Genomic DNA, 27,043 nt, shown 5'->3' on the forward strand with positions numbered 1-27,043 from the left:
ATTACTGTTTGTGCTCATGTGAAGCACCTTCAGCCACCTATAACAGAAGCAACTTTTTGACCATGGCTGTGTTATTTCAATAATATGGTCCTACAATCTTTTTAAATAAATTCAAAAGTTATTTCCTCGAACTTGCTTTCTTAAACGAGAGCAAGGAAATGGACAGAATAATACTTTAATCCACGATTTTCTCAGATAACCCAAATCTGTTAAATAGTTTTAAAGTATAGCTCATTCAATGCCACACCAGACTTCATCACACAGATACGTTTTAATGTAATAACTAAAACATATTTTTGATGTCTACTTTTGATATTTGTAAATATACAATTATAGTTTTATATATATATACTATAGAAATAAATGTATAATAATAAAACATGTATTATTGTTATTATTACCAATTATTTGATAAAAATTTTGCAATACAATTTACTTAGCTTTTAGCGTGACAGCCAAATATTTTTTAAACCTTTTATTTTGAAAAGCTTAAATGGTGCATCCGGTTGGTCAGGAAATGCGACAGTCCCTTGCTTGTTTGTGCGCCTCGTAATATTGTAGTGTGTCGCATTTTCACTATTATTATAGCTCTTACAACAGCGCAGTTTAAAACGTCCTCTTTTCAAAGGATTGTTTGTGAACAGTTAACATATGTCGGGTGGAACGCGACTAGAAAACGCCAATCCTCTGATATTTCAGCGATCAGGAGAGAGACTCTGCACAGCCGCTGATGAAGATGAGGATGTTGCTGATCCCATCGATGACAGGGAGATCTTTGATATCCTTCCTCACATTTAACTTAAGCTGTGTTATTAAAGATGTCCTTACAAGTCGGCATTGTAGCATTGCACGAAAATTAGCGTTTGATTTTTTTACTACTGTTAAATGGTCTAAGAACAGGAATCATGCTTAACCATTTTTGTAGTAAAACTGTGGTAACATAAGAATGAAGCTAAGCAATCCTCTATCAATCATACCGTACATTTTCTGTAATAAAACCATGGTTCCTTTCATAAGGGGACTTTCTTGTCAATTTGACAGTAACTGGTTTTTAGAAGTAGGCTCTAAAGAAAACAAAAATCATTTGGAATCAACCCTTAACCCCAAGAGTACATCTAATCAGATCAATTAATGATCCTGAGCACCCACTGTCCCTCGAAGAACTGAATGTTGTGGAACAGATGCGTGTTAATGTAAGTCTGATCATTAAGACATTTCCTTTAATCGTTTTAAATCGTTTTTATCCATTGGTTTATGTCGTTCTAGATCACCTATACATTCATCAAATTTTGGTCTGTGAGCAGGTGAATGATCAAGAGAGCGCAGTGTCGGTGGAGTTCACTCCTACCATCCCGCACTGCAGTATGGCCACCCTTATTGGCCTGTCAATCAAAGTCAAGCTCCTGCGCTCCCTGCCAAACAGATTTAAGGTAAGTTTGAAAGAGATTCTTTAAAATCAAAATGGAATTGTTGGATTTGCTTTTCTCATCTAGGGCATTTGTCTCTTTCTTTGTTAGATTGATGTCCACATCACACCTGGCACACACGCCTCTGAGGATGCAGGTAAACATCCATGAAAAAAACGTTGAATGTGTTCACCCCCAAAAAATAGTTCATCAGACCCTTCCAACTTTGTCAGAATTTTACCATCATTAAAATGGTTATGCTAATTAAGTTTTTGTCAGTAAATTATTTGTGTGGACTAATTTTATGGTGCTATTGTCGGGGGGGGTGGGGGGTTGTGGTTTTTAGGTGTTATTTCTAAATTATTTTGTCGTTACAAACCAGTTTTTTCCCCCAATAAAGACAGATTTTTGGGTGAACTATTGTTTTAATGGTGAATGGTATTTTGCATTTTAAACTCATCAGTAAAGCTTGCTTGGCTGTTTGTTGTTCTTCCCCAGTTAATAAGCAGCTTGCAGACAAAGAGAGAGTGGCAGCCGCTCTGGAGAACTCTCAGCTGCTGGAGGTGGTCAACCAGTGTCTTTCCAGTAGAGTCATGTGATCAGAAGAAACCCTAAAAGCAAGAACTGTGGTAGTCACTTTTGGCAGACTTTCCTGTTATCTGTAATCTAATCATGTTTACTAATGTAGTTAACTACTGTTAACAAGTACAACCTTGCAAAGTGTTTCCATATATTTTGATATTAGCCAAGAACAGTGCCATTAAAATCTGAATCTGAATGTTGAGTCTCAAATAACCAATTGCGTCTCGTATTGCACGTCCACATCTCAAAGCAGTTCAGCGAGATCAAGAATGGCCTTTCTGTTAACTATTGTAATAACCAGTGTGAAAGGGACAGAACATTCTGTGAGTGGTGGAGACTAATAAAATGAATTAGGAATGTTTTATTGTGCGTGTGATCTGATTTGCTGCTTAATAATAGAATCGGACCATGTATACAAGCAGGGTCTAGCTTTAACTCTAATTAACTTATCTCTTTCTTTGTTATAGATGCTAAAGTTGAGCATGATTTTTGTACGGAAACTGTAGTCCTTTGTATGTTTTTTTACTCAAGTTACTCATCGGTGTTATAATTAAACCTTATGATTTATAATGGTGAAAGGATAATAAAAGAACAGAGGACAATAAAGAACAGAGGACAATGAAATGTGAAAGTACAATAGGTGGAAATCTATTTAGATTATGCTTGGCTTTCAAGACTCAAAAGTGCTTTCGCTGGCAAGCATTAAATATGCATGATAGATACGATTTCACGTAATATAGCACATCTTCGATCACAGTTTTTATAAACAGGCTAGCTAATGGTGCAAGTTTTTTTCATAGGTCATGAAAATAAATGCCAACATCCACCTAATAAAATTGTATAAATAAATATCACCTGTGGTAAATCATGTTATAACAGAAATATATTTGAAAGACTTAATCAGCTCAAAACGTGTTGTATAATAGCATTGTCATTGTAATGATGTACATTTAGTCATCTTCAATACACCCCCACATGCAGGACCATGAGCAAGGTTTTGCTTACATGACTATAGAAGTCATCAAGCAGTAATATTACAGATTTTGGCATAATAGGTGATTTTTGGCTGCTATAAGAGAATATAAAGATATCATTATCTTGAGAAGTCATTACAATCACAAACCATCTTCACATAATAAATATCTAAGCCCAGTGTGTGTAATATAACATTTTGCATTCATTGCCTGTTTGTCATTTCGAGTAGGCCCTAGTCTCTACACAGTAGATTCATTTGAATAATAATTATGAGAACGGGATTATATTAGCAAAAAATCAAGTCATATGTACCGTTTTTTACTCTTTTGTCTGACTCAGGTTTGATAAACTAACGGCCACCTGTAACGATAGATAAGTTGCTTACCACTAGATGGCAGCGTTGAATCTTTTGTAAATGTGCTTCATGTTTACGTACCAACAAAAAATTACCAATGTACCGAGGTGTAATTTTGCCCTTGAGAATACCTGTTTGGTAGATTAATCTAGTAATGCAGGACTTCATGAAATAATCTTAAAATATAGCAATAATTTGGACAAATTACATATCTACTACGTGCATCATAGCTGTCATGGAGGCTGAACATGAACACGTACCTTCAGCTATCACATGTGTAGGGGGAGGAAAGACCCTCTCTGCTGGTCGCCCTCGCAGAATTGTGAATCACTCGCATGTACCGGATTCCACCCCTCCATCATCTCACAGTGATGTTACTACTAAAAAGAGGTACGTGATTCTCCCAGGCAAGCCCTCCCCTCCCATCCCTCGGTCTGACGTCACTGACTGCCGAGCGCAATAAATACGGGGATCCGTCTCATCATCACAGACCACAACCGAAAACGTCAGGGGAGAAATAACCGGATTAACGAAAGGATTTTCAACACTGGAATTGAAGAGAAGACTCTACAGCCGAAATCATAAGTAAGTATTCTGTTTAGAGATGCTGCGTGAGAATTCCTATAATATTATAGATAACTGTAACCTCTAAAATAGTTTCTATAATAATTGAACGTACTATAGGGACGTGTTGAAATCTAAACTGTATGTATTATAGACTACACAGAAGTGTTTTGACAACAATTACGCTTTACACAGGATTGGAGTCATGACTTTAAACAAAGGTGACAAGTTCAGGAACATGGATAAGAGGAGAGGTAGCATGCCTTTTCCCGTTCACCTGCAGAACTTGCACAGGAGAAGCATGCCAGTGGACGACCGTGAACTGCGCTCGATGCCAGCGGTAGAGACCGGCGAGTTGTCCAGCCTGATTCGCTTCAGTCCCGGAGATGAGCACAGAAACAGCTGCGTGTCCGACTCTTCCGACTCGGTCATATCCTCCGGCAGTGATTCGGAGGGGCAAGTCTACAAGGTGGTTCTTTTGGGCGAGCACGGCGTTGGGAAATCCAGCTTGGCGAGAATATTCGGTGGGGTTGAAGATAGCAACGACTGCGAGGAAACAGGTATTTTTTGTGATGTATTTTACAATAGATATTGTATAGTGCTGTGCGAGAAGCGTTGACGGTGGTAGAGGTGCATCGATTGAGGACAGCCCTTCAGTCACGACTGTTTGCATGCAACAGACTGTAGGAGATCTGACATACCTATGCAGGCGGTGTTCTTGGTCAAGCTAGCTTTTTTGGTGAAAGGATTACAAAGTCTACACACTAAAGATGTTCACTTACATATTTCACTGTATATTTCAGGAAACACATATGACAGATCTCTTATTGTTGACGATGAGGAGACATCAATTCTTCTGTATGACATATGGGAACAGGTAAGAATGAGAACACACAATATACTTACATTACAATGTACCACACTAAATAATAAAAAAATACTTTAAAAAAGAGTCTTTTCGACGTGGTAACAATCTATTTCTTTAGGATAATAGCGGGTGGCTGAAAGACCAGTGTATGCGAATGGGAGACGCCTATGTCATAGTGTACTCTGTGACAGACAAGTCCAGCTTTGAAAAGGCTTCAGAGCTACGAATTCAACTGCGCAGAGCGCGACAGTCAGAGAACATCCCCATCATCCTGGTTGGAAACAAGAGTGACCTAGTGCGCTCCAGAGAAGTGTCGATGGATGGTAAGATTGATTTGTGTTATCATTAATTTGATGAAATTGTCAAACCTCTGGTTGGCTAAAGAGTAGGAAGTCAAGTTAGAGGTTTTGGGTAAACAAGTACTCAGTGTCTCCTGAGGTTCGAGGAGCAGCCGGGAGGCATAGTAATGATAACACAATAGTCTCTGTCCCTCTGGAGTCATTGCTCACCTGTATCTGCATCTCTGTTCTTGTCTTTTCTCTCTAGAGGGCAGTGCATGTGCCGTAGTGTTTGACTGCAAGTTCATAGAGACCTCGGCCTCCCTGCATCACAATGTCCGTGACCTCTTCGAGGGCATCGTGCGGCAAATACGTCTACGCAAGGACAGTAAGGAAGAGAACGCCCGACGCATGGCCAACTGCAAGCGGCGCGAGAGCATCAGCAAGAAGGCCAAGCGTTTCCTTGGCCGCATGGTGGCCCGCAAGAACAAGAAGATGGCTTTTAGACAGAAGTCTAAATCTTGTCATGACTTGTCAGTGCTCTAAAAAAACTGGACTGATATGCCTTCTCGTACCCATGACCAGAAGCTGTGTGTTTTTAATACTAATATAAGGACTCCATAGCTGTACATACAAATATTAACATGTTTTGTAAACTGAAGAAGAGATTATATGAAATGATTAACAAAATCATGTTGATTATGTTAACCGGCATGAGGCATTTCAATGTTGTTTTATTTAATTTAATTTATTTCTGTTTTTTATTTTGTGTTTTCCGCTGCCTTAACATGTATAGTTGTCGATTGTACACCGGGGGTAAATCCACAATGTTCCCTTTTGAGAGCTAAGGTGATGCTTACTCAGAAGCAAAAGACAAAGGTTCTTTTTTTACACGTGTACCCTATCTGTACTGATTATCAGACGTGGAATGCACCCCAGAAGATGAGCACAAGTATTTTTCTCTTGTTTATATGACATATGATATCAAATGTTACTTGAAACTGAGTATGCAGGTTCGTAACTCAGCCAAGACACATAACTCGAAGGGTTTGGGTTTCGGGGGGGGGGGGGGGGGGCGGTTTAGGGCAAGAGGCAATATAATACGTTTTAACAGGAGAAATCTGACATGTTCAGTCACTCCAACATGCTCCATGTGCAAATGGCATAGAAGCAATAAATAATGTGTTGTGAGCTGTTTTAAAAATATTTGATTTGCACTTACCGCATTTAATATTATTGAGTTGTTAATTTTGTTACATGTTTACATTGGTTTTATAATAAAATTATAATTATGGTTTAAAATCATGTTATATCTGTCTTTTCCACTACTAACAAAATATTCATTCAAACACTCCTTTGAAGCTCTAGTATGACAGAGACCTACCAGTATGTTGTATAATTGGAGGAAACAAGGTAGTTAAAGGTTTTCTGAGCCAAATTAAGAAAGCTAATCATTAATCGGAGAGAGAGCAGATGCAATGTTCGTCTAACATCCAAAACCATTCTCACTCTGCTCACTGGACGTGTGGACGAAAGGTAAGAGCTGGACTTTTTTAAACAACATAAGAAAAGAACAATAGGACAAACAGAACAAGAAGCATTACGTAGTTGACTCTTATCTGTAATCCTTTATAATGTTGCTTAAATTAAGATAATTCTGTTGTAGTTTTCCTTGATTTGTGTTCTAATTCTGCATGAGTAGCCTGAATAGCATACACGGAGATTATGAGATTGGGATTTTACTTATCAAAATAATTTAAACAATGCATCACTCAAGATTTAAAGGATGAAATTACTTTACAGACAATTTGTTTATGCTTCATTTAAGGCAGCAACAAAATTATAGTATTAAACCACAAATCAACTATTTATGACTAGTGTTGGTATAATTATAACTAATCATAATTATTTAAATATAATATATATATATATATATATATATATATATATATATATATATATATATGTTAAATATTTAAGATTTACACTTTTTATTGGGTAACCACTGGTTACATGACTGTTTCAACTGTTTTGTTTTATGAATTAGTTAAGAAAAAAAACATTTCAATCTTGTACCCATCCATGTTAAATCTCAAAGTAAATGCATTTTCCTAATAGCGCTTGTGTAATTTAACTCTTGACGTGATGTTACATTAATGAGATGTGTTTGCTGTTAACACACTGAGTCAATCATTAACTGCTGTCTGATGGCATTTTTTATTTTGTTCGACTTTTGTTGTTTTACTTAAATTAATGAAAACATCTGCACACTGAGGGGAAAAACAATTACACCTTCTGTCTAAAAGCTCTTTTGTTGTAAATTATAAAACAATACATATTTTTGTTTTAGGCATGAAGGCCACTCTATGCACAATGAAATCTTTTAGTGCCTGGTTTATTGCATTTGGTGTAAGTTTGATTTTTTTCTTGTTTTGTCTGAAATAGATGTCTAGATGTTTATCACTCACCATGATTTAACATATGCAATTAATTGCTTTCTATTTTAGGTGTTGTCTCAGAAAATGTTGCTTTCTGAGAGTGCTCATCTTAAGATTGGTGTTCCAGAAAACTATGATGGTATTTTCCCATGGTACCTCACTAAGGTGAGTGCTATCTTTAATTAGGACAAAATGACTTTGGAAAGTTTAAATATTAGTGGCATTATACTTATGCTGGGCACAATTTAATTTACAACATATAGACAAACTGTGACTAGCACAGAAGTCCAATAACTGAACACCGCTCGGGTTCAGATCAGGGGGGCCGTTCCTCCCAATCACGCCCCTCCAGGTGTCACTGTCGTTGCCGACATGGGCGTTGAAGTCCCCCAGTAGGACGACGGAGTCCCCAGTCGGAGTACTTTCCAGCACCCCTCCCAGAGACTCCAAGAAGGTCGGGTACTCTGCACTGCCGTTCGGCCCATAGGCACAAACAACAGTGAGAGACCTAGCCCCGACCCGTAGGTGCAGGGAAACGACCCTCTCGTTCACCAGGGTAAACTCCAACACATGGCGGGAGAGCTGGGGGGCTATAAGCAGACCCACACCAGCCCGCCGCCTCTCCCCATGGGCAACTCCAGAGTGATGAAGTGTCCATCCTCTCTCGAGGAGTGTGGTTCCAGAGCCCAAGCCATGCGTAGAGGTGATCCTGACTATCTCTAGTCGGAACCTCTCAACCTCACGCACCATCTCAGGCTCCTTCCCCGCCAGCGAGGTGACATTCCACGTCCCTAGAGCTAGCTTCTGTGTCCACTACGCACCGACCCCCTATGGTCCCTCCCGCACGTGGTGAGCCCACGGGAAGGCGGCCCCACGTCGCTCCTTCGGGCTGAGCCCGGCCGGACCCCGTGGGGAAAGGCCCGGCCACCAGGCGCTCGCATATGAGCACCGACCCCGGGCCTGGCTCCAGGGTGGTGCCCCGGTTGCGCCATACCGGGCGACGTCACGGTCCTTGTTATATTCAACATCATAAGGGGTTTTTGAACCACTCTTAGTCTGACCCGTCACCTAGGACCTGTTTGCCTTGGGAGACCCTACCAGGGGCATATAGCCCCCGACAACATAGCTCCTAGGGTCACTCGGGTACTCAAACCCTTCCACCACGTTAAGGTGGCGGTTCAAGGAAGGGATAATTGTATATTTTATTGGTAAATTATTATTTTAGCATTTATTATTATTATTATTAAATTATAACAATAAACAAAATGTATAACACAAGAAAACAAAGGTTGAGTTAAGATTAAAGATAAAAATAGGATATCACATAGGTTCATTTTATACATGAACTCTAGAGATCACAGTCGGTGTCAATATGGAATGATGTTGATCTTTACCAGCTGAGCTGTTAATCTTGTGTTTAGTTGTAAATTGTGTCTACTGAAGTAGCCTAGACAGATTGGCTATGAAGGTGCAATTAATAAAAGTTGTTGGCAAAACCGGTGAACATGCAGTTGCAGTTACCAAGCCAAAAGAGTATAAAGGCAGGTTTTAGACTCTCCATATATATATATGTCAGGGATGTGGTAGAGAAGAACCCAAGTGCAGGGAGAGACTAGAGACTAGAGACTAGAGACTAGAGACTATACCAAAAAACATTGAAACTCAGTGAAAGAGACATTTTTACATGGTATTTATTAACTTAAAGTGGACTGTCCTTGGTTGTGAATAACCGCTAGGTTCAGAGCAATGTATTAATATGATAATAACTTTATACATAATAACTTCTCAATATAGAAAAGGTCTATCAGAGATTTCTCAATAAAAGCAATACAGGGAAGAGATTAAAAGGAAGAAAGCTATTGTACCGTTCAATAAACACCACTTCTCACTCACCAGAGCTCTCCGAACTCAAGGTATAATTATGAGTAGGCATTCACACCAACCAGTAGCCACCAAACTAAATATGGAACTCCTGTACAATGGTTTACTTCAACCCAATGTCAGACATCTTTACCAGATGTCGTTTAGTAATAGCCCTGTTGCTCTCCAAAAAGCTTTTCACTTTGACATTGTAATTGGTGGCATTTATGAAGGACTGCTTGGGTCCCAGTGCTCTTCGCTTAGCGTTTTCTGTGTTTGACGTCATGCTATCAAAACAGTCATTGCATTCGCCAAATCATGTATAATGGTCTACATGTGAGTGGGTGGATAATTATCCTAGCCTTATTTCTGAAAAAAAAATTATGGCCACATAATATTTAATTTAACATATAGTGACAAGTGATGTCTGATTCATATATTTACCTCACCAGTCTGCTCAGACAGTATTTATCCATTTTATTAGCTTTCTTGCAACAATCAATCAAAACAATTAAGCATTGAGGTTTAAAAGTGTAAGTTTACCAAATATTCTGCGAAGATATCCAGGCTGTTTTGTCAAATTGGAAAGGCAAGCTACAAAGTGTCACGCAAGTCATGCTGTGATCAATTGGCACTTCAGTCAATATCTACCTTTTCTAATAAACAATCACTAGCATACTATTCTAAATATGCAGGACAACCAAATACAACAAAAACATACAGAGATACATTTTAAAACGCAAAAAACAGAATTAGAATTCACTGGTAAGGCTGGTGAGCACTGTTGACATGACACTATGCCCAGTGTTTAAATCATATGGGCTATGTGTGACCAGATGCATACTCTACTTCCCAAGTATTTACACTGTGGAGCCTCATGGCCAGCTTGGGAAGCATAACAGTCTACTGGTGTCAACCACAGAGCCACATAACTGCTGTCAACAGCAGCAGCCTCTTCAGCCACAGTACTGCAACACATTTGGAGGAAGGGCCAACAGGTCAAAAACATCATTTAAATATCATTGTCCACCAGTGTTACTCAAACTGGGAACAGATAAGAAGAAAGGAATAGAAAACACAACTTAAAGAGATATGAAAGTTCTGTCATGACACTCACCATTGTCATTTCAATCCTGTATGACTTTCTTACAGAACACAAAAGAAGATATTTTGAAAGTTGACAACCGAACAGCACTGGCACCCATTCACTTCTATTGTATGGACACAAAACCAAAGTGAATGGGGGCCAGTTAAAAACATTCTTCTAAATATCTTCTTTTGTGTTCTGCGGAAGAATGTATGAGTAAATGATGACAGATTATTTTACAGAATTTAACTATCGCTTCAAAAATGACAAGCAGGCATGCACCATTAAATTTAATTCAAGATTCTGAACAGTCTTGAAACCGTCAACTTTAGACAGCTAAACTACAGTAATATAATGATAAAATATAATGATTTTACAGCTGCCTGATCTTCCCCTCACCTACTCGGATCTGACTGTGAGTGGTGATGGTGAAGGGATATTTGGGGTGGAGTCCGGCTTCCTGTATGCCCTCAAACCTTTGGACAGAGAGAAACAGCCATCATACTCCTTACAGGTGAAGAAGCATATTTCCGTTTATTTGTATATTCTCATTGTCTCATTTACAATATTTCATCTGTCATATTTAGGAATGAGGGCTTTTTATGCCATTTCAAAACCCTTTTATGCAGTTAAATACTTTAACATTAATTCTGGAAGTAGCTGTTTATAAAACCCAAAGTATACAGTTTTCTTTTATAGCAATGAAACAGTCTTAAACATTGACACGAAACAGCCAAATATAACTAAACAAAGACGGGGCGAACTAAATTGCAGGGCGAAATGAAAATTTAGAAAATAGTGCTCTGACCTAAGTGCTTTTTCCCAGGTGTCCTTCACAAAGTCCATGCACACTCAGAGCTTTACTGTGGAGGTGTGCGTCATCGATAAGAATGACAACGTGCCTGTGTTCTTGGTGGAGAGCATGAGAGGCAGCGTGCAGCTGGGTCTTCTGAAAGGTGGGTGTGGATAACTCAGCAGGGTTACAAACTTCCTTTTATCGATGTTCAGCCTAATTGCCTTTACTTTTTCTTCAATTTTACAGCCGTGGAAGGCTAAATGAGCTAAACCGTTTGAATGTCATACATTTCCTAGACCAGACCATAAATTAGATAATGGCTTATAGAGGAGCTCGAAATAGAAAAGCTAGCTTTCTGTGATGAGACATACAGTATGACAAGCTTTTACATCTGTTAAACTTGAGGATACGTTGTTTTACAAGTTTGTACTGAGATGCGTACATCCGCTGTGATGTAAGAAATGTCCTTTAAGTCCCGCATCTGTATGTAAGTAGCTTCTTGAATGTCATTTATAAACTTTCAATCATCATCCATCAAGGTTCAGAGACTACTCATTTCTTTTTAAAGTATTATTAGAGCATCAAAATGAACCTTGTGTGCTCTGAAGGCTTCATACTAAGAAGGACAATGAACATGCTTTTCACTGATGCAAACTTGTTTGCTACGTATCATCAAGGAATTCATCATCTTGTTGAATACACGTTTTAATGTAGAACATCATTCTTGCAATTATCAGGTAATTATCAGGCTAGTTGTGAGATTGTGAATTACTTGCAATCAATTGATTGCAATCATATTGAGAATGTCACAATTAAAACAATGTTATGAATTTAACCTATTATAATTTAAGCCTATCAAAATCATCTGAGGGTGAAAAACACGGGGACAATAATTTCGTAGCTCGTTTGTGAAAACTTTTTTAGGATTGGTTTATGATTAAGGATTCTTCTCAAACCCGAAAATAACGTCCAGATTAAGTAACATTAAACGTATATAGTATTGTGAAACTCTAATGTTACCAATGATTTTGGTAATATAACATATATTTCAGGTGTATCGAAATCTGAGTCCCTACTCGTTTAGGGCTGCATGTGGGGCACCAATCAATTAGCAGTCTCCCCATTGTATTAGCCAATCAGAAGCATGAGAGTCAAACTAGAGTATTGATATAACACGTACAAAGGTCAGACGTTGTTTTCATTACTATATTCGCCAAATATAACTCAAGAGTACTAAAATCCATGTACAATGCTTTATCCCCTATTATGTTTCTGGTAGTATTGGTCATATTATGTGATTTTCATATGTGTCGGACATCTATTGGTAATGTGCATGTTTTTAAACGTACTGTTTTTTCAAAATAACAAATTCTTTATGTGTACAAGAGAGGAACAATTAAGAGTGCACTTTTAGCCTAACAACTTCCATACTATATACAGTAGTAGGCGGACATGAGTATGAGTCATGAGTAGTATGTCCGAAACTTCAGTATGCACAAAACAGTAGGCGAGAAATACCTGGATGGTTTATTCAATTCAATTAATTAATTTTTTTATTTACATAACGCTTTTCACAATCTGCATTGTTCCCAAGCAGTTTTACACAACAAAATATAAAAAACAGATTTTTCTGTGCAATAATATCTAATAGATGCAGTCTCCCTGTGGTTTATTTAGCATATTTTGCATTAAGTGCATGCTTGGCTGAAAAGATGTGTCTTTAATCTAGATTTAATCTAGAGTGTGTCTGACCCTCGAAAAGTGTCGGGAAGGATATTCCAGAGTTTAGGTGCTATGTATGAGAAAGCTCGACCCCCTTTGGTCGATTTAGTTATTCTAGGTGTTATAAACAATCCGGTGTTTTGAGATCTTAGAGAGCTTGATGGGTTGTAGTGTGATAGAAGCTCTGTTATGTATGCTAAACCGTTTAAGGCTTTATAAGTGATTAAAATAACTTTAAAGTCAATAAGGTACTTAATGGGTAGCCAGTGAAGGGTTGATAACATTGAGGTTATGTGATAGAGGTCTAGATGTAGAGATTTGATGTGCATCAGATGGACAGTTTTCAATCCCATGATGCAACGGGAGCTGAGCAACGTTAAAATTCCAAAATGTAATCAAATAAAATTTTAAACTTAAAAGCGGGTGTCCGTTTTTTAAATGTAAGTACAGATTAATACATTTTTCATGAATAATGATCTTTTTTCACCGACGCCTAGGTACAGATTTGTGTTAATACGTCATCGGTCAAAAAGCATACGGGTCACATGACAATAAAACATGGCAGATGCAGTACGTCCGAAATCTATTCATACAACCCCACACATATGCTGCCTCCCAATTCATATGCTATCCATCCTAAAAAGTATTCGAAAATAGAATTAGTATGTTCTAAATCGTAGAATGCTGAACGGCCATTTCCGTTTCCTGTTAGGACTGTATGTCACAGTGCATGCATATTGTTTTGCTACACACTAAAATGTTAATACTTTTCCATAATAAAAACAGTGCATAATGTTAGTGTTTATAGTATTAGCGAATTGGGACATAGCAATACTATATGAACGTACTGTTTTAACGGTCGATAGTAGGTACATCATTTAAATCAGTATGTACTGTCATAGACTGCGATTTCGGATCTGCGAAAAACGAATGCCTTCAGAGGCAGCATAACAAGATTCTGTTTGACGGCGCCTTGTTGATAACTAATCGAAATAGTTAGAACTACAATACAAATTTCTCTATAGCAATCCAAAGTTGTAAAAATAGGAAATATAACTTTATTTACACAGAAACTGTACTCCAGCCGCTTTTTGGCCACCATTTTATTTTTTTCAAACTCGACCCTTGGCCAGCGCTCGACCATTACCTTTAGAAAACATTGAGGACAAGCCCTGTGTCATGATCATGCGTGAAGGAGACGTAAACACGACGACTGCTGTCTTTTTATTCTATAAATTAGTAGCCTAATTTTACCGTCAGTAGGCCTACGCTATGTACAACTGATACGTTTCACATAATGTATTTTCACATTTTCAACAACGAAAAATATGTAAAAGCGCTATAACGTTACAGAAATGCATTTGAGTTGAACTGAAAACAGCCTGTGGAGCAGTGTAAATAGCTAGGCCTACTTTTCACAGCTTCTGTTTCCTTTCCTGATTCCACTTCTATTACCAACTCCTGTCACCTATAGTGGTACATGATTACAATTCTTACAGTTCCAATAATAGGAAAATAAGAACGTATACTTGCCAGTGCAAATGTCTCAGATTTGGCGAGTTTATGCACACGTGTGAAATCATCGTGATTAAACAGTATGTGTGCGTCATTCTCGCAGGAATCCCGTTCATGCAGGTGGAGGCACTGGACCGAGATGACCGTAACACCGCCCACGCAGACCTGCGCTTCAGTCTCCTGGACCAGATTCCTCGCATCCCTGCAAGCCACATGTTCTCTATAGATGCCATCGCTGGAGAAGTGTCTCTTACGGAAGATGGTATTAATGTAATATCTCTAACTACTGGTCTTTGACTGCTATTAAGTGTCAGGTAAATCATTGATTTATATAAAGGGGGTTCCAGAATCTTTCAAGTAAAAATGCTAGTTATTTTACTAAAATATTGTTTTTGTCATTATGAATTATATAAGCAGCATAACAATTTGACTAAAAGGTGAAAGGAGAAATTAACATGGATTTGTATGGTTTGCTAATAACTGCATTTGCTGGTTTACATTATATTACTATGAAGCAAGCCTTACGATCCATGTTTTACCAGTATGGTTTGAAATGGAAGCATCTTTCATTATTTCATTGGAGGCAAAGAAATATGGTTGACATGATTATTGTCATAATAAGGCTTTTTTTATTCATTACCTAGAAAAAGTACTATGAATGCTCTGTGCATATTTTTAATTCATGTTATGTTATGTAAATTTGATTCTGAATCTTACACCATGTCTACACTGGACGCGACCGGCGCGATGCGACACGACAAAAGAAATTAGAAACCAGGGTTGTTTATCTTATGGTACACTCATCCTGACCCAGATTAACTTGAATGGATAGGTGACGAACAAATAACTGTACCTTTTTGTTGTTTATTTAAAAAAAAGAGGTCAGTTGGTTAACTGCCTTGCATGTATGATAATGTCATGGGAGGAATTCTATAATCAGCAGATGGCAAAATTCTACACCTTAGACCTAGATCAATATCCAGAAAAACTTTAATATTTCACATTCAAGCTAATGGTATAGTTGAGGAATTTTGTGGTAAAAGGTATAAAGTACTTAATATCTCCCAAAATACAGTATTAATGTATAGAAGTAAACAAAAAAATGTGTTTTTGTATTATTAAAAATGTATATATTTTTTGCATTTACTTCATCAATACCAGTAGTGTAAACAGAAAACGAGGACCGTATGAGTTAATTGTGTCTTTTTGCTATCTAGGTGCCTCAACTCTAGATCCAGAGATGTGCGGCCGCTATAAGCTCTCAGTGATGGTGCAGGACATGGCTGGCAAGGCCAATGCTTTCTTCTCCACTGGAACAATATTAGTGGAAGTGACTGGGAATACATGGGCCTCACCTGACCTAGTGAGACTGCAGGAGAATCTGCCTGGGCCATACCCTATCCAGATCTCCCAGGTATGAATATGTGACAAAAAACTAAATAAAAGTGCATCATAAAAATGTTGCGCATGCTTTCACAGACTTTTCTATAGTTATGTCTGCTACTGTATATATTACCACCCACCTCCACAAATGGAGCAACAGCATTTTTCAATGCTAGCAGAATAGCAGAAAAAATAGCTCATAAGATTTAGTAGTTGTTTTATTCTCCGATAGAATTTTGGCTATAAAGCACAATTTTTATAAATGAAATTAGAAATCACACTGACTAATTTGTTTAAAAATATTTAGATGTATTTTTTATTTCTGAACCCCACTGCTAAACTCTCTTGCTCGTGGGTGTTGTAATGAAATGACCTTTTGCTTGTTTCATTTTATGATATTAGTCAAGATTCACTGTATTTCCCAACATACAGTTGCTATTTCTTTTTTCGAATGGTCAACACAGTAAAAATTATCTTTATTTTACATTTAATCTTATAGCAGAGTTGAAAGCTGTTATGGAAAGTGTAGAAACCTTCCATTTCACATCAGAGTTAGGCTTAAATAAAGCCTGCAACATTAAAGTAAAATGATGTAGAGTGCAAAGAGGTGGATGTTCTTTTAATACAGTCACAAGTTTACTTTGGCAAATTTTATTTTTTTAAGAATCTTCATCCTTCTTTTCCTCCTCTCTCTTTCGTGGATGCCTCCTACACACACCAACATATTTCCACCCACTTAAACTGCCTGGATCACAAACAGTCGTTTGTCGCCTTCTGTATCAGTAATTCCAAAACAGGGATCCGTGAACTTCAGAGGGTATTAAAACTGTTTTCCTGGGAAGATTTGGAATTTGCCTAAAAATATTGTCAGACAGTCATTAAATAAAGACTAAATAAAGTGTTTTGAATGAGCTGTGTTTTGTAAGAAATAACAAAGCATATAATGTGCAAATTTATGAATTTGCATTAATGAAAATATTGTTTTTGAACTATCACAATATGTATGTTTTTGTGTAATGTTAGAATTCAATTGAAAAATATGAGTTCAGGAAAAAATGGTTTGTTGTCATTGAAGGGATACTATATTGATAAAGCGGATCATTGGACATATGTGGAAGTAAGAAAAAATGGGAAACATTGTGCTTTAATGTAGCATTGGTTTTGATATATGCAATATTTGATCTTACAAATTAAATATAATTATATATATATATATATATATATATATATATATATATATATATATATATACATTTTATATAATAATTTATATTTATATATAAGAATTAACTAATTAAATATTTGAGAAATATTCTTCAAAAAACTCTTGATAAGCGAAACGGATATGTGCATTTTCAACGTGTGTGGTGTCTCTTCTGGAATTTTGTCTATGGGAAAAGCCTTTTTCCACCCACTCGTGTGTGTGCTGTGATATGCATGTGGGTGGCTCGAGTCACACTGGTTATGAAACAGATTAGTGGTCATGAAGGACTCAGACTCTTCCATAGCAACACTGCAGGACTGTGCCTGCTGCATTTTATCCTTCGCTTTTTTTTCATTTTTTAAAAGGCATAAAAGTCTCAATCCTCTTAATTCCATTTGCGCTCTCAGAACCCTGCTGGTATTTAATATCAAGAGCTTTATTTGTCCGTAATGCTTGGTGGATGACCTTAGCAAGTGATGTCAGCTTTGTTTGTTTGCTCTTGCTCATCCTTCAAGCACAGGTGACACAACTTTGGAGAACGCAGCACAATTCATCTGTCGTGTTTCATCCACATTATTTACCTGATGCCGAAGTAGTGGAATCCAAAAATGTTTCCGCTTGTTTAAATCTGCTTATAATTTCTAATCAATTATGGCTGATATCTTCTGTGAGTGATTACTAGAGATTCTATATTAATTAGAAATGAGAAATGTGTTCTCCTGTAGATTTTCAATCTTGCACAACATCAAATGCATGCCCTGTCTTATCACTCCTATCCAAAACAAGCTATGGAAACTAAATTGATGACATCATCTTAGACTGGTGCTCACCATTCTTAAAACAGCGGGACATACTCCGATCTCTTCAAAGCTCCCTTCCCTCGACTGTTCATAACAGTGTGGGCAGGACATCTTTACAGAGTCTCACTGATGTATACAAAGTGCTTAAGTTTGGAGAGTCATCTCCATAACATACTGCATCAGGATGAGTTATTAAGAAGATACAAGTGCCCCCCTCGCTCTGCTCGTTCCAGGGTCCTCTCCTTCTTCGGTGCTATTCCGCACCCTTTCCAGGGCCGTTTGTATCGTTTGTCGCAGCAGAGTGGAAAATCCCTCCATCGCGAGGGCAGCTGGTTTGTTTTGGCTCAAGCTGGCCTCATCGTGCTTATCAGCCAACTCTCAGCAGTGATCAAACATCCAGGGTTTCCCTCAAACATTGTGTCTCATGATTGTTTAAGTCTGATGTCCAAACCAGATGTATGGTGCCTGTGAACATTGTATGAAGGAAGAGATTCAGCCTTTGCTGGATGCTTTAAGTACACTTTCATAAGTGTCTGTTAAGTGTCGATATTCTCTGTGGAATTGATAGATGTACTGTATGTCTTTACAGGTGAGGTGGAGTGGAAGTCCAGTTGAGTACAGCCTTGAAGGAGAGTTTCCAGAAATGCTTTTCACTATCAACAGGGAAGGAAACATTTACCTTAATGCTCCTCTGGACAGAGAAACACAGGATCAGGTGAGACTCATTTAAGTGTATATCGATAAAACATAATGTGCTAAAGTCTTGTGATGATAAATGTCTTAAATAATGTCTTAAACATGCAAATGTAAGATCTTCACTGGATTTATTAATGTCTCTGTCTGGCCGTCTGTGTGTGTGATTGTGTTTTATATACACACATTATATAATCAGCCTGTTCTCTCTGTGAAATCCACTTCACTTCCACTCAGATGAATTGTTGAGTGAAATCAGCTGTAAATGGAAAGTTCTAAATTGACCGTTGGATCAGCGTAAAGAATTTGACTTTCCGAGAGCCAAGCAAACATTTCTTTGATAATTTAACCGTAGTATGGTAATATAATGGTATGTGTTTTCTGGAGCAATAGGCAGGTGTTTTTTTTTTTGCTTCACCCAAAGGGTGTTCAGCGATATGAAAGTCCGTACTGGGCAGTATAATGACCATAACACTACATATAACGGCTTGCGGAAACTAGGTCAATTTGGATCCACTTTCATTACCGCAACAACCAGAGCGTTAATCGGCAAGAGATTAGCCTGACGTTGCTTCACAGTACACTACTAATATGCCTCTGAAGGCTTGCGGTCATCCTTGCAACTGCACATTTTGGTTGAACTTCAGGTTATATAAACTTCCATATTTAATCACTAATGCAGGGAAATCCCAGACATGTGACACAATATCAGATTGTCACTACACAAATTATGGCCTAAATAATTATTGATACCATTGTTTTTGTTATATCTTTGAAATAAACAAAATTATTTACTCACCCTCTTGTCATTTAAAAACTGTATGACTTTCTTCTGTATAGCACAAAATAATATATTTTGAAGAATGTTATTAACCGACACCTATTCACTTGCATTAGATTCTGTGTCCATACAATAAAAGTGAATGGGTGCCTGTACTGTTCAGTTACCAACTTTCTACAAAATATCTTATTTTGTTTTCTGCGGAAAAAATAAAGCTATACATGTTTGAAATGACAAGAGGGTGAGTAAATGATGACCGAATTTTTATTTTGGGGTGAACCATCACTTTAAAGTGTCCATATCTCAGACAGTTTCTGTATATCTCATGTGAGTCTTGAGTTCTTACAGAATAATATCGCACCCTTCAAATATTCATAGAGTCTGTAGTTTGATCCCATTTATAAAAGACAGATACAGCTGCACGATTATTTCACGCATGCAGGGGGACGGAGGGTCGGAACATAGAAAGACATGGTAAAGAAGTCAGAATGCATGAAACACCGTTGCACATCCCCTTTAAGTCTCTTTTTTGACAATTTTCTAATAAAGGTCCTGGATGATTTAAAAGGTTTTTATAAGCATGTGCTCTAGGCCATAGCTGATTCTATCAACAGGCAAAATAAACCTTAAAAAATCTGATTGATTTGTTTGTGTTGAATCATGAAATCATCTAACCCCATTTTTTTCTTAGTTTCTTATTAGTATAGTGGTGGAGAGGCCAGATGGAAGAGAAATCGCTAAGCCTGTTGAGCTGAGGGTGATGGTGGGAGATGCCAACGACAACAGGCCAACTTTCCCACAGATGCAGTACCACACCGTAGTCAAGGAGCTTGCAACTAAAGGTCACACAAATGATACGATTGTTGTATAACACGGAAATAAGCTAATGTCACCATTCCTGTTTTGTGTTGAAGTTTACATTCAGAGTGGTATTCTTTTCTGCACACAGGGACGGAAATTCTGACAGTCCAAGCAGCAGACAATGACGATCCAAAAACAGATAATGTGCGGATATTTTATCGCCTGGTGGGGCAGATGCCCGAGACTCCACGGAATTTGTTCCGTGTTGACAGAGACTCGGGAGTGATCACGGTGCAGGCAGACAGCATGGAGGGAACCGCACCACAGTACACGCTTACCATCACAGCCGAGGATGCTAAAGGTTGACTCCTTCCTGATATCTAAAACAATAAAATGTCTTGAACTGGTTGACTCGAGATCTGTGCAGTGCTCACAATGGGATTTTCATGCACCATGTGCTATAGTTATTATAATTACGCAGCTACAGCAACAGGTGTCTGTCTTTTAATATACCTCAATAATACGATGCTCTTCTTTTCACACACTCACTAGTGTGCTTTTGTGTCAGCCGTCACTTTGCTCACATGTAATATTGCATGAACATGACATTAAGAATAGAGAATCAGTATGCTCTCTGATGTTCCTCAGGGCTGAACAGCTCCTGTACTGTCATAGTCAAAGTTCTGGACGAAAACAACAACCCTCCAATCTTCTCTCATCATGAGGTAGGGTGTGTGCAAAGTGAGTTTTGCAGCTCTGAGCACTTTTCTGTCTCTGCTTTGAGAAAAATGTTGCTTTGTCAAGAAGTTTGATTTAAACACCTTAGATGCTGATGCTGTGCCATAGTCTCTCTGTTTTGAAGGTGTGTGTTTTTTTTAAATCTTTTTTGCTCCTTCTTTAACTTTACTCAAAATGCACAGCTTTCACTACAATTGTTAGAAGATCTTTAAAAGTAACCTGTTTATAATGTAATGTTTTTGTACGTGCAAAAAACAATTGTGCATAGCTAAAACTTGGTGCATTTTAACAATTCTTGACGATAAAGATTCTGTAAAGATCAAGCAATTTACATTAACATTACATTTACGCATTTGGCAGATGCTTTTATCCAAGCGACTTATATTGCATTATACTATACATCAATTTGTTTGTAGCAATCCTCAGGGATCGAACCCATGACCTTGGCATTGCTAGTGCCATGCTCTAACCACTGAGCTACAGGAAAGCTATTTGCATATTATTCAATTTAAAATATGTTTTTAACTAATTTAAATGTTTATTTGTCGGCTCTACTATGCCATTAGATCTAGTAGATATGAAGATGCATTATGCTTATTATGTGCTATATTTAAAATAATTTCTTAACCTGGGGTGATGTTCTAAAAATGACCTCTCACTAGTTTGTCTATTCATGGTACACAAACACGTTCACTTAGGCAGAGTGGAGTGGTACAGAGAAGAGACGTAAGGAGGGAAGGATGGAGAGCAGATGTAGGACTGAAGCAGGCAGTGGTTCCTGGTTTCTGGAAAATACCCTGTGTGTTAACGCCCACATGTTTTGAATAATACAGGAGATGTACGTACGTAAGTGCAGAGTGGGTGCTGTTGTTAAGATGGAGGGCAGGAACAGTTGAAGGGTACAAAAAGCGATCTTGGCAGGAATTCAGTAGGTATATTTAGAATCCGCTTTGAAAGAAGGGGAAGACGTGGCAATAGAGGAGACATGCTCTGTTTTGCATTCTGGAAACATCAATATAGTTCACCCCTCTGGCTGTGTGCCTTTCATTTCATTATGCATTTCCCACTTTAGTTGACAGTGAAGTTTAGTCTCTATAAAGTGCAGCCAAAACTTCTGAAGATGGATGATGTGCTGCAATGAAGGGTAATTGCTGCATGCATAAATGAACAGCAGCAGTAATTTGTGCATATATTTCCTACTTTTAGGCGAAGTCCATGTATATCTGTTTTGTTGAAAAAGTACATTTAAAAAGAACTGCACTACTGTGTTGTATGGTTTAATAAACCCTCCATCTGAGAGAGCTCTCCTCTGTGGCAATATTCTGAAGTAGACTCATCAACTGCACTTTTATGATGTGCTCATTTGTTTTAACTGAATGTGTTTGGGCCAGATAATGTGGCAAGCTTACAAAATATTCTTTGAGTTGTGAGCTCATGCTGAATTCCCCAAGAGCCCCCCTGATGACATGGCCTGTGGAGGCCAACGCTGTTTGCTGAACATTTCCATTCTGTTTCTGGAAAGTTCTCAAATGTAAAGTTGTTTCATTTTAATTCTTTTTTTTAAATATGAGACATTAAAGCATAAAACAATATTTAAGTGTTAATAGTTTTAGGGGAAATGGTGTCAACGGCCATTTAGGAAAATCATCTTTGCAACATGTCTCCGGGCATTTAGGGCAATCATTACGTATTTCAAACAAGGTGTGAATGGAAATACTGATATTTATGCAATTGCCAGCTAAAATCCTAATTAAACAACATATTTGAAAAAACATTTAAAAATGATGTAAACTGTGTCAAAACATTTGTTTCCTATGATCAAATTGCACTTTTTTAAATTGCACACATTATTTTTCATGTTGCTTTAGACACCATGCATGTGCAAAATTTCACTAGGGCCGCCATATTGAGTGTTGCGTTCCTGCCCATTCATTTCAATGGCAGTGACGCATCTTGTTAATATTAATATCTTTGATGGTGTTCCATGACCCTTACACATGGAAACTGTTAACATTAAATAAAAATCAAGTGTGAATTTACACTAGACAAGAAAAAAAACAAGTCTGTCTATATAATCTGTCTATATATGTCTATCTCTGTTTATTCTCCAGTTTCTGTTTCTCCCAAATAAATCTTATTTTTAGTCTAAATGTTTCATTTCTCTTTCATTAGTATGGGCCTTTCCACCTGACTGAGGATTCTCCAGTGGGCACTACAGTGACAGTAGTGTCAGCATGGGATGCCGATGAGTGGGGTGGAGACAGCTGGCAGGTGGACTACCGGCTTGAGTCTGGAAATGAGGAGGAGGTTTTTACTCTAGTCACAGACAGGCAGACTAATGAAGTTGCTCTCATTCTTGATAAGGTATTACCTCTGCATTATGAACAATAGAATCAAGATATATTTACCTACCGACAGAACCTCATTTAAAAAAGTAGACTATAGCCTACAGTGTCTTAATTGTTTAATCCTCTATATAATATTTTATTTGTTTCTTCTGTAAAAACATTTACAGTAATGTCACCTTTAGTTTGGAAGGGTTCTCATTTACGCTTTAATTTGTGGTCAAAATGGCAAAACATGGGTTGCGCCTACCTTCAATCAGGGCATACATGGATGACATGACAACTATCACAACAACCAAAGCATGTGTACAAAGCGGCTGCTATATAAGGTCCAGGAGAACATTAGTTGGGCACATACGGAGGTCAAACCCAGCAAATCCAGCAGCATTTCTATTGTCAAGGGCCAGCATTCCAACAACAGGTTCTGTAAAAAGGGTGAAAGGAAAAGCCCATCAAAAGCCTTGGCAAGTGGTACACCATCCACCTTAAAGATGCAGAACAGGTGGAACAACTCAGGCAAGAGACAGCCAGAAAGAAAATCAATAATAGACCTCTTCCTGGAAAGCTGAAACTCTGGTGCTTCCAATTTGGCTTGTTGCCACGGCTGATGTGGCCAATTTCAATATATTAGCTCACGGTGTCTCACGCCAAGAACCTGGAGAGATTGGTGAGTACACAGGTGAGGAAATGGCTTGGGCTATCACGATACCGTACCAACATAGGGCTGTACGGAATTGATTTCTCTCTCTTCCCATTTCAAGCCTGGTGGAGGAATATAAATGCACCAAAACGAGGTTAGAGATGACGCTCAAAGAATCCTGTGATCCCTGTAAAAGAGATCCTGCTCCAACAGTAGCGACAGGGAGGAAATGGACACCAACAACAGCGGTAGAAGATGCAAAGGCAGCCCTCAAACATTAGGACATTGTGGGACAAGTTCAACATGGTAGAGGGGGACTTGGTTTGGCATCAACCACACACACACACACACACACACATGGCGGAAAGCAAAACCAAAGGAACAGTGTCACCTGGTAGTGGAGGAGGTTCGGCGTCAAGAGGAAGCAAGTAAATGCCCCAGAGCAGTCTCTCAAGCCCAGCAAGGTAGTTGGATGAGGTTGGGGGACATTAATTGGTGCAAAATCACTTAGCCCGTTTGTTACCATACTCAACAGCTCACTCTAAGTTTTATCATAAGAGCTACATGTGATGTGCTGCCCTCACCAAGAAATCTGCATGTTTGGTGGGGACAGGATCCAGCCTGCCACCTATGTGCAGCTCCAGCAAATTATTGTGGCTTGTAAGAAGAGCTTGACACAGGGGAGATGCACATGGCACCGCATCAAGTACTAAAGTGCTTGGCTGCAGCAGTAGAGACAAAGAGAGTGGCAGCAAATGCCATCCCCCAAAACGTGCAGGCTAACTCGCTAAAATGGCAACCCTTTATTTGGGAGGGGCAGAAAATGCTGGAAATGCCCTTATCCCCAAATTCAGGTCTGCTGAGTATAGCCAGGGATTGGGAAATGCAAGTTGATTTAAACCACAGACTTACTTTCCCCTTGGAAATCCCAGCGACCAACCTGCGGCCGGACATGGTTCTGTGGTCCAACTCCAGCTCCAGTAGGACAGTCCTCATAAATGAGTTGACTGTACCTTTGGAAGAGGCCATTAATAAAGCATTTGAAAGAAAGAATCTCCGGTATGCCAACTTGGCAGCGGAGGCTGGAGATCGGCGATGGACAGCAAAAGTGTTCCAGGTAGAAGTGACCTGCAGGTACTTTTTTTTCCAATTCCACTACAAGGCTGCCTAAGGTGATCAGAGGACAGGCCCAACAGACGGTAGTTAAAGAACTTGCCTCTGTTGCTGAGAGAAGCAGCCACTGGTTAAAATGGAAGGACACAATATGGGCTGCCAAATGACCACGTTATAAAATGGTGTTGTGTGTTGGAATGTTACACCATACGGAAATGGGGGCACTGAGCATGCATTAATGGTGACAGTGGGGCAAGAACAGCCTTAGCCAATGGGGTGGCACGTTTGGTTGTGACAAGATTATTGTAATGTTTTGTAGTGTTTAATGTGCCATTGTCCTCAGGTACGAAAAGAGTCACATCCATAAGCACTCAAATCAGTTTGATGAAATTCGACCATCTGTAGTAATAGTTCATAGTTTACTATAAAAGGTTAGACTGTGCTCTTTGTGGCACGTTTGGGTAAAATATGTGCATTACTCAATTGCGCGCAACGTTTGTATACTTTAACCACCTCTGAGGATAGTGGGGGTCTCGAGTGACTGGCACTATTATTCTGGGGTCGCGAGCTGAAAAGTTTGAGAACCCCTGGACTAAAAGAAGTACACTTATAAAAGTATACTAATTAATGCAGTTTACTGTTACACATTACATGCTTACATAAGAACGTGAGTCATGAGGTGCTTGTTAAATAAAGTTTAACTTAAACAAATGAACAAATTACTCTTATAGTATTATCATTGACAGAGACAACTCTCAAAAAATTAAGATAAAAATATTTGAGAATTGTACTTAAGAATATTTTTAAGAACTTTCTCTTAAGAAACTTCTTATATTTTCACTTAAGAACAGTTTTGTGAATCCGGCGTGAATTATGGAAGAATCTGATAGAACTGAATTGAGGTGTGTTAGTGTGTGCTGCTTGAATATGCCAGTGAGTAACAGTATGCAGGGAAATTTCTTAATATTGTTGTTGTAATCCTGAATAAAATAAAGGTGCATCCTACACATAGGACCCTATAGGCGAATTTAAAACTTAATTGTGCACACGTGTGAGACCCAGGCACCTCTCAATTCTAAATCTGAGCCAGGTTATTTTCAACCCAGCGTAGAACCTAGATTTTGGGTTAAATTAACCCAGAACATGTTTATATTTGACCCAACAATGGGCTAAAATAATGTAGCATTTTGGGTCCAGTTTGTCATAGACTGCATAAAACATGGACGTAGTGTCCCTGCCGTCTTCGCAGTAGTGTCTTTGCAATCTTTGCAGCGTGTCACAGTGCTTCAGCCATGGATAATCGAAAATGGGCAAAGAGGCGGGTTATGGGTGGAGCTGAGATGCCTGTAGGTAGAGACAGCAATGTCAATCCACCTGTCACTCAAGTGGCCATGCCCTTAATTATGCAAATTTAGAATATGGCGCAAATAGCCATGTGGTTAGTGTGCTTGACATATAGTGCCAATGCACTTGCGGCTTGATCTGAGTTTTATTCCCGTCTCGAGCGTCCTTTGCTGGTCCTACTCCCCTGTCTCTATCCAATACTTTCCTGTCCTTTCTCCACTGTCCTTTCCAATTAAAGGCAAACATATATATTCTTAAAAAAAGACTTAATATGTTTTAAATGGATGAGTTATAAAACAAAATTCACCCTCCTCACACTTAGTGAAGGGAAAATGTAGCTATATAGACTTTTTTTAATTGTTTGTACCAGGCTGTAAACAGGTTTTTTCTGTTAGAAATTTTGTCATTTTTACAAGGGGCTCACTGAGATTTTGCTCTCTTTTGGTCTCTAGCAGCCGGTCGATGAATTGCAGTTTAAGTCACTTCCGTGTTGGTTTCACGAGAGCGATCTGAAGGTTGCCGCTTGTTTTTGACCCAACGCTGGGTTGAAAATAGTCAAGATATTTCTATACATTTCAAAGACTCAATTGAAATCTATAAATAGACTAGTCTTAGAAATACGAAAACAACAGACACACAGTAGAAACTTAGATGAAACAATAGTGAGAACTACACTAAATCTCTTTTAATAGTGGCTTCTTTGTTATAAAATTTTCCTGGGAGGTGGAATTTCAAGAAATTTTGGGTTAATCCTA

At 38.4% G+C, this 27,043-nt stretch overlaps 3 protein-coding genes across 3 annotated transcripts in view; all 3 read left to right on the top strand.

Annotated features, from left to right (window-relative positions):
• Positions 1-495: 495 nt before the first annotated feature.
• On the top strand, positions 496-3,151 carry ciao2b (cytosolic iron-sulfur assembly component 2B). The gene is made up of 5 exons (XM_079456413.1): positions 496-778; positions 1,114-1,193; positions 1,305-1,430; positions 1,518-1,563; positions 1,905-3,151. Exons 1-5 carry the CDS (start codon positions 652-654, stop codon positions 2,003-2,005), a joined length of 480 nt encoding a protein of 159 aa, XP_079312539.1. The 5' UTR covers positions 496-651; the 3' UTR covers positions 2,006-3,151.
• Positions 3,152-3,812: 661 nt separating this feature from the next.
• rrad (Ras-related associated with diabetes) lies at positions 3,813-6,326 on the top strand. The gene is made up of 5 exons (XM_079466086.1): positions 3,813-3,903; positions 4,078-4,442; positions 4,686-4,759; positions 4,869-5,073; positions 5,297-6,326. The coding sequence occupies exons 2-5, from the start codon at positions 4,088-4,090 to the stop codon at positions 5,572-5,574; spliced, it is 912 nt and encodes a 303-aa protein (XP_079322212.1). The 5' UTR covers positions 3,813-3,903; positions 4,078-4,087; the 3' UTR covers positions 5,575-6,326.
• A 1,248-nt stretch (positions 6,327-7,574) lies between these two features.
• cdh16 (cadherin 16, KSP-cadherin) overlaps positions 7,575-27,043 on the top strand; it is a 29,021-nt gene continuing 9,552 nt past the window's right edge. The window contains exons 1-10 of the mRNA XM_079487541.1: positions 7,575-7,631; positions 10,793-10,927; positions 11,240-11,369; positions 14,550-14,708; positions 15,664-15,860; positions 18,423-18,548; positions 19,999-20,149; positions 20,257-20,469; positions 20,757-20,833; positions 23,019-23,210. Of these exons, the coding sequence (XP_079343667.1) occupies positions 11,258-11,369; positions 14,550-14,708; positions 15,664-15,860; positions 18,423-18,548; positions 19,999-20,149; positions 20,257-20,469; positions 20,757-20,833; positions 23,019-23,210 (1,227 nt within the window). The 5' untranslated portion in view covers positions 7,575-7,631; positions 10,793-10,927; positions 11,240-11,257. The remainder of the gene's footprint in view (positions 7,632-10,792; positions 10,928-11,239; positions 11,370-14,549; positions 14,709-15,663; positions 15,861-18,422; positions 18,549-19,998; positions 20,150-20,256; positions 20,470-20,756; positions 20,834-23,018; positions 23,211-27,043) is intronic.

Source organism: Barbatula barbatula, assembly GCF_947034865.1.
Source record: "Barbatula barbatula genome assembly, chromosome: 1".
In the NCBI taxonomy this organism is placed as follows: domain Eukaryota; kingdom Metazoa; phylum Chordata; class Actinopteri; order Cypriniformes; family Nemacheilidae; genus Barbatula; species Barbatula barbatula.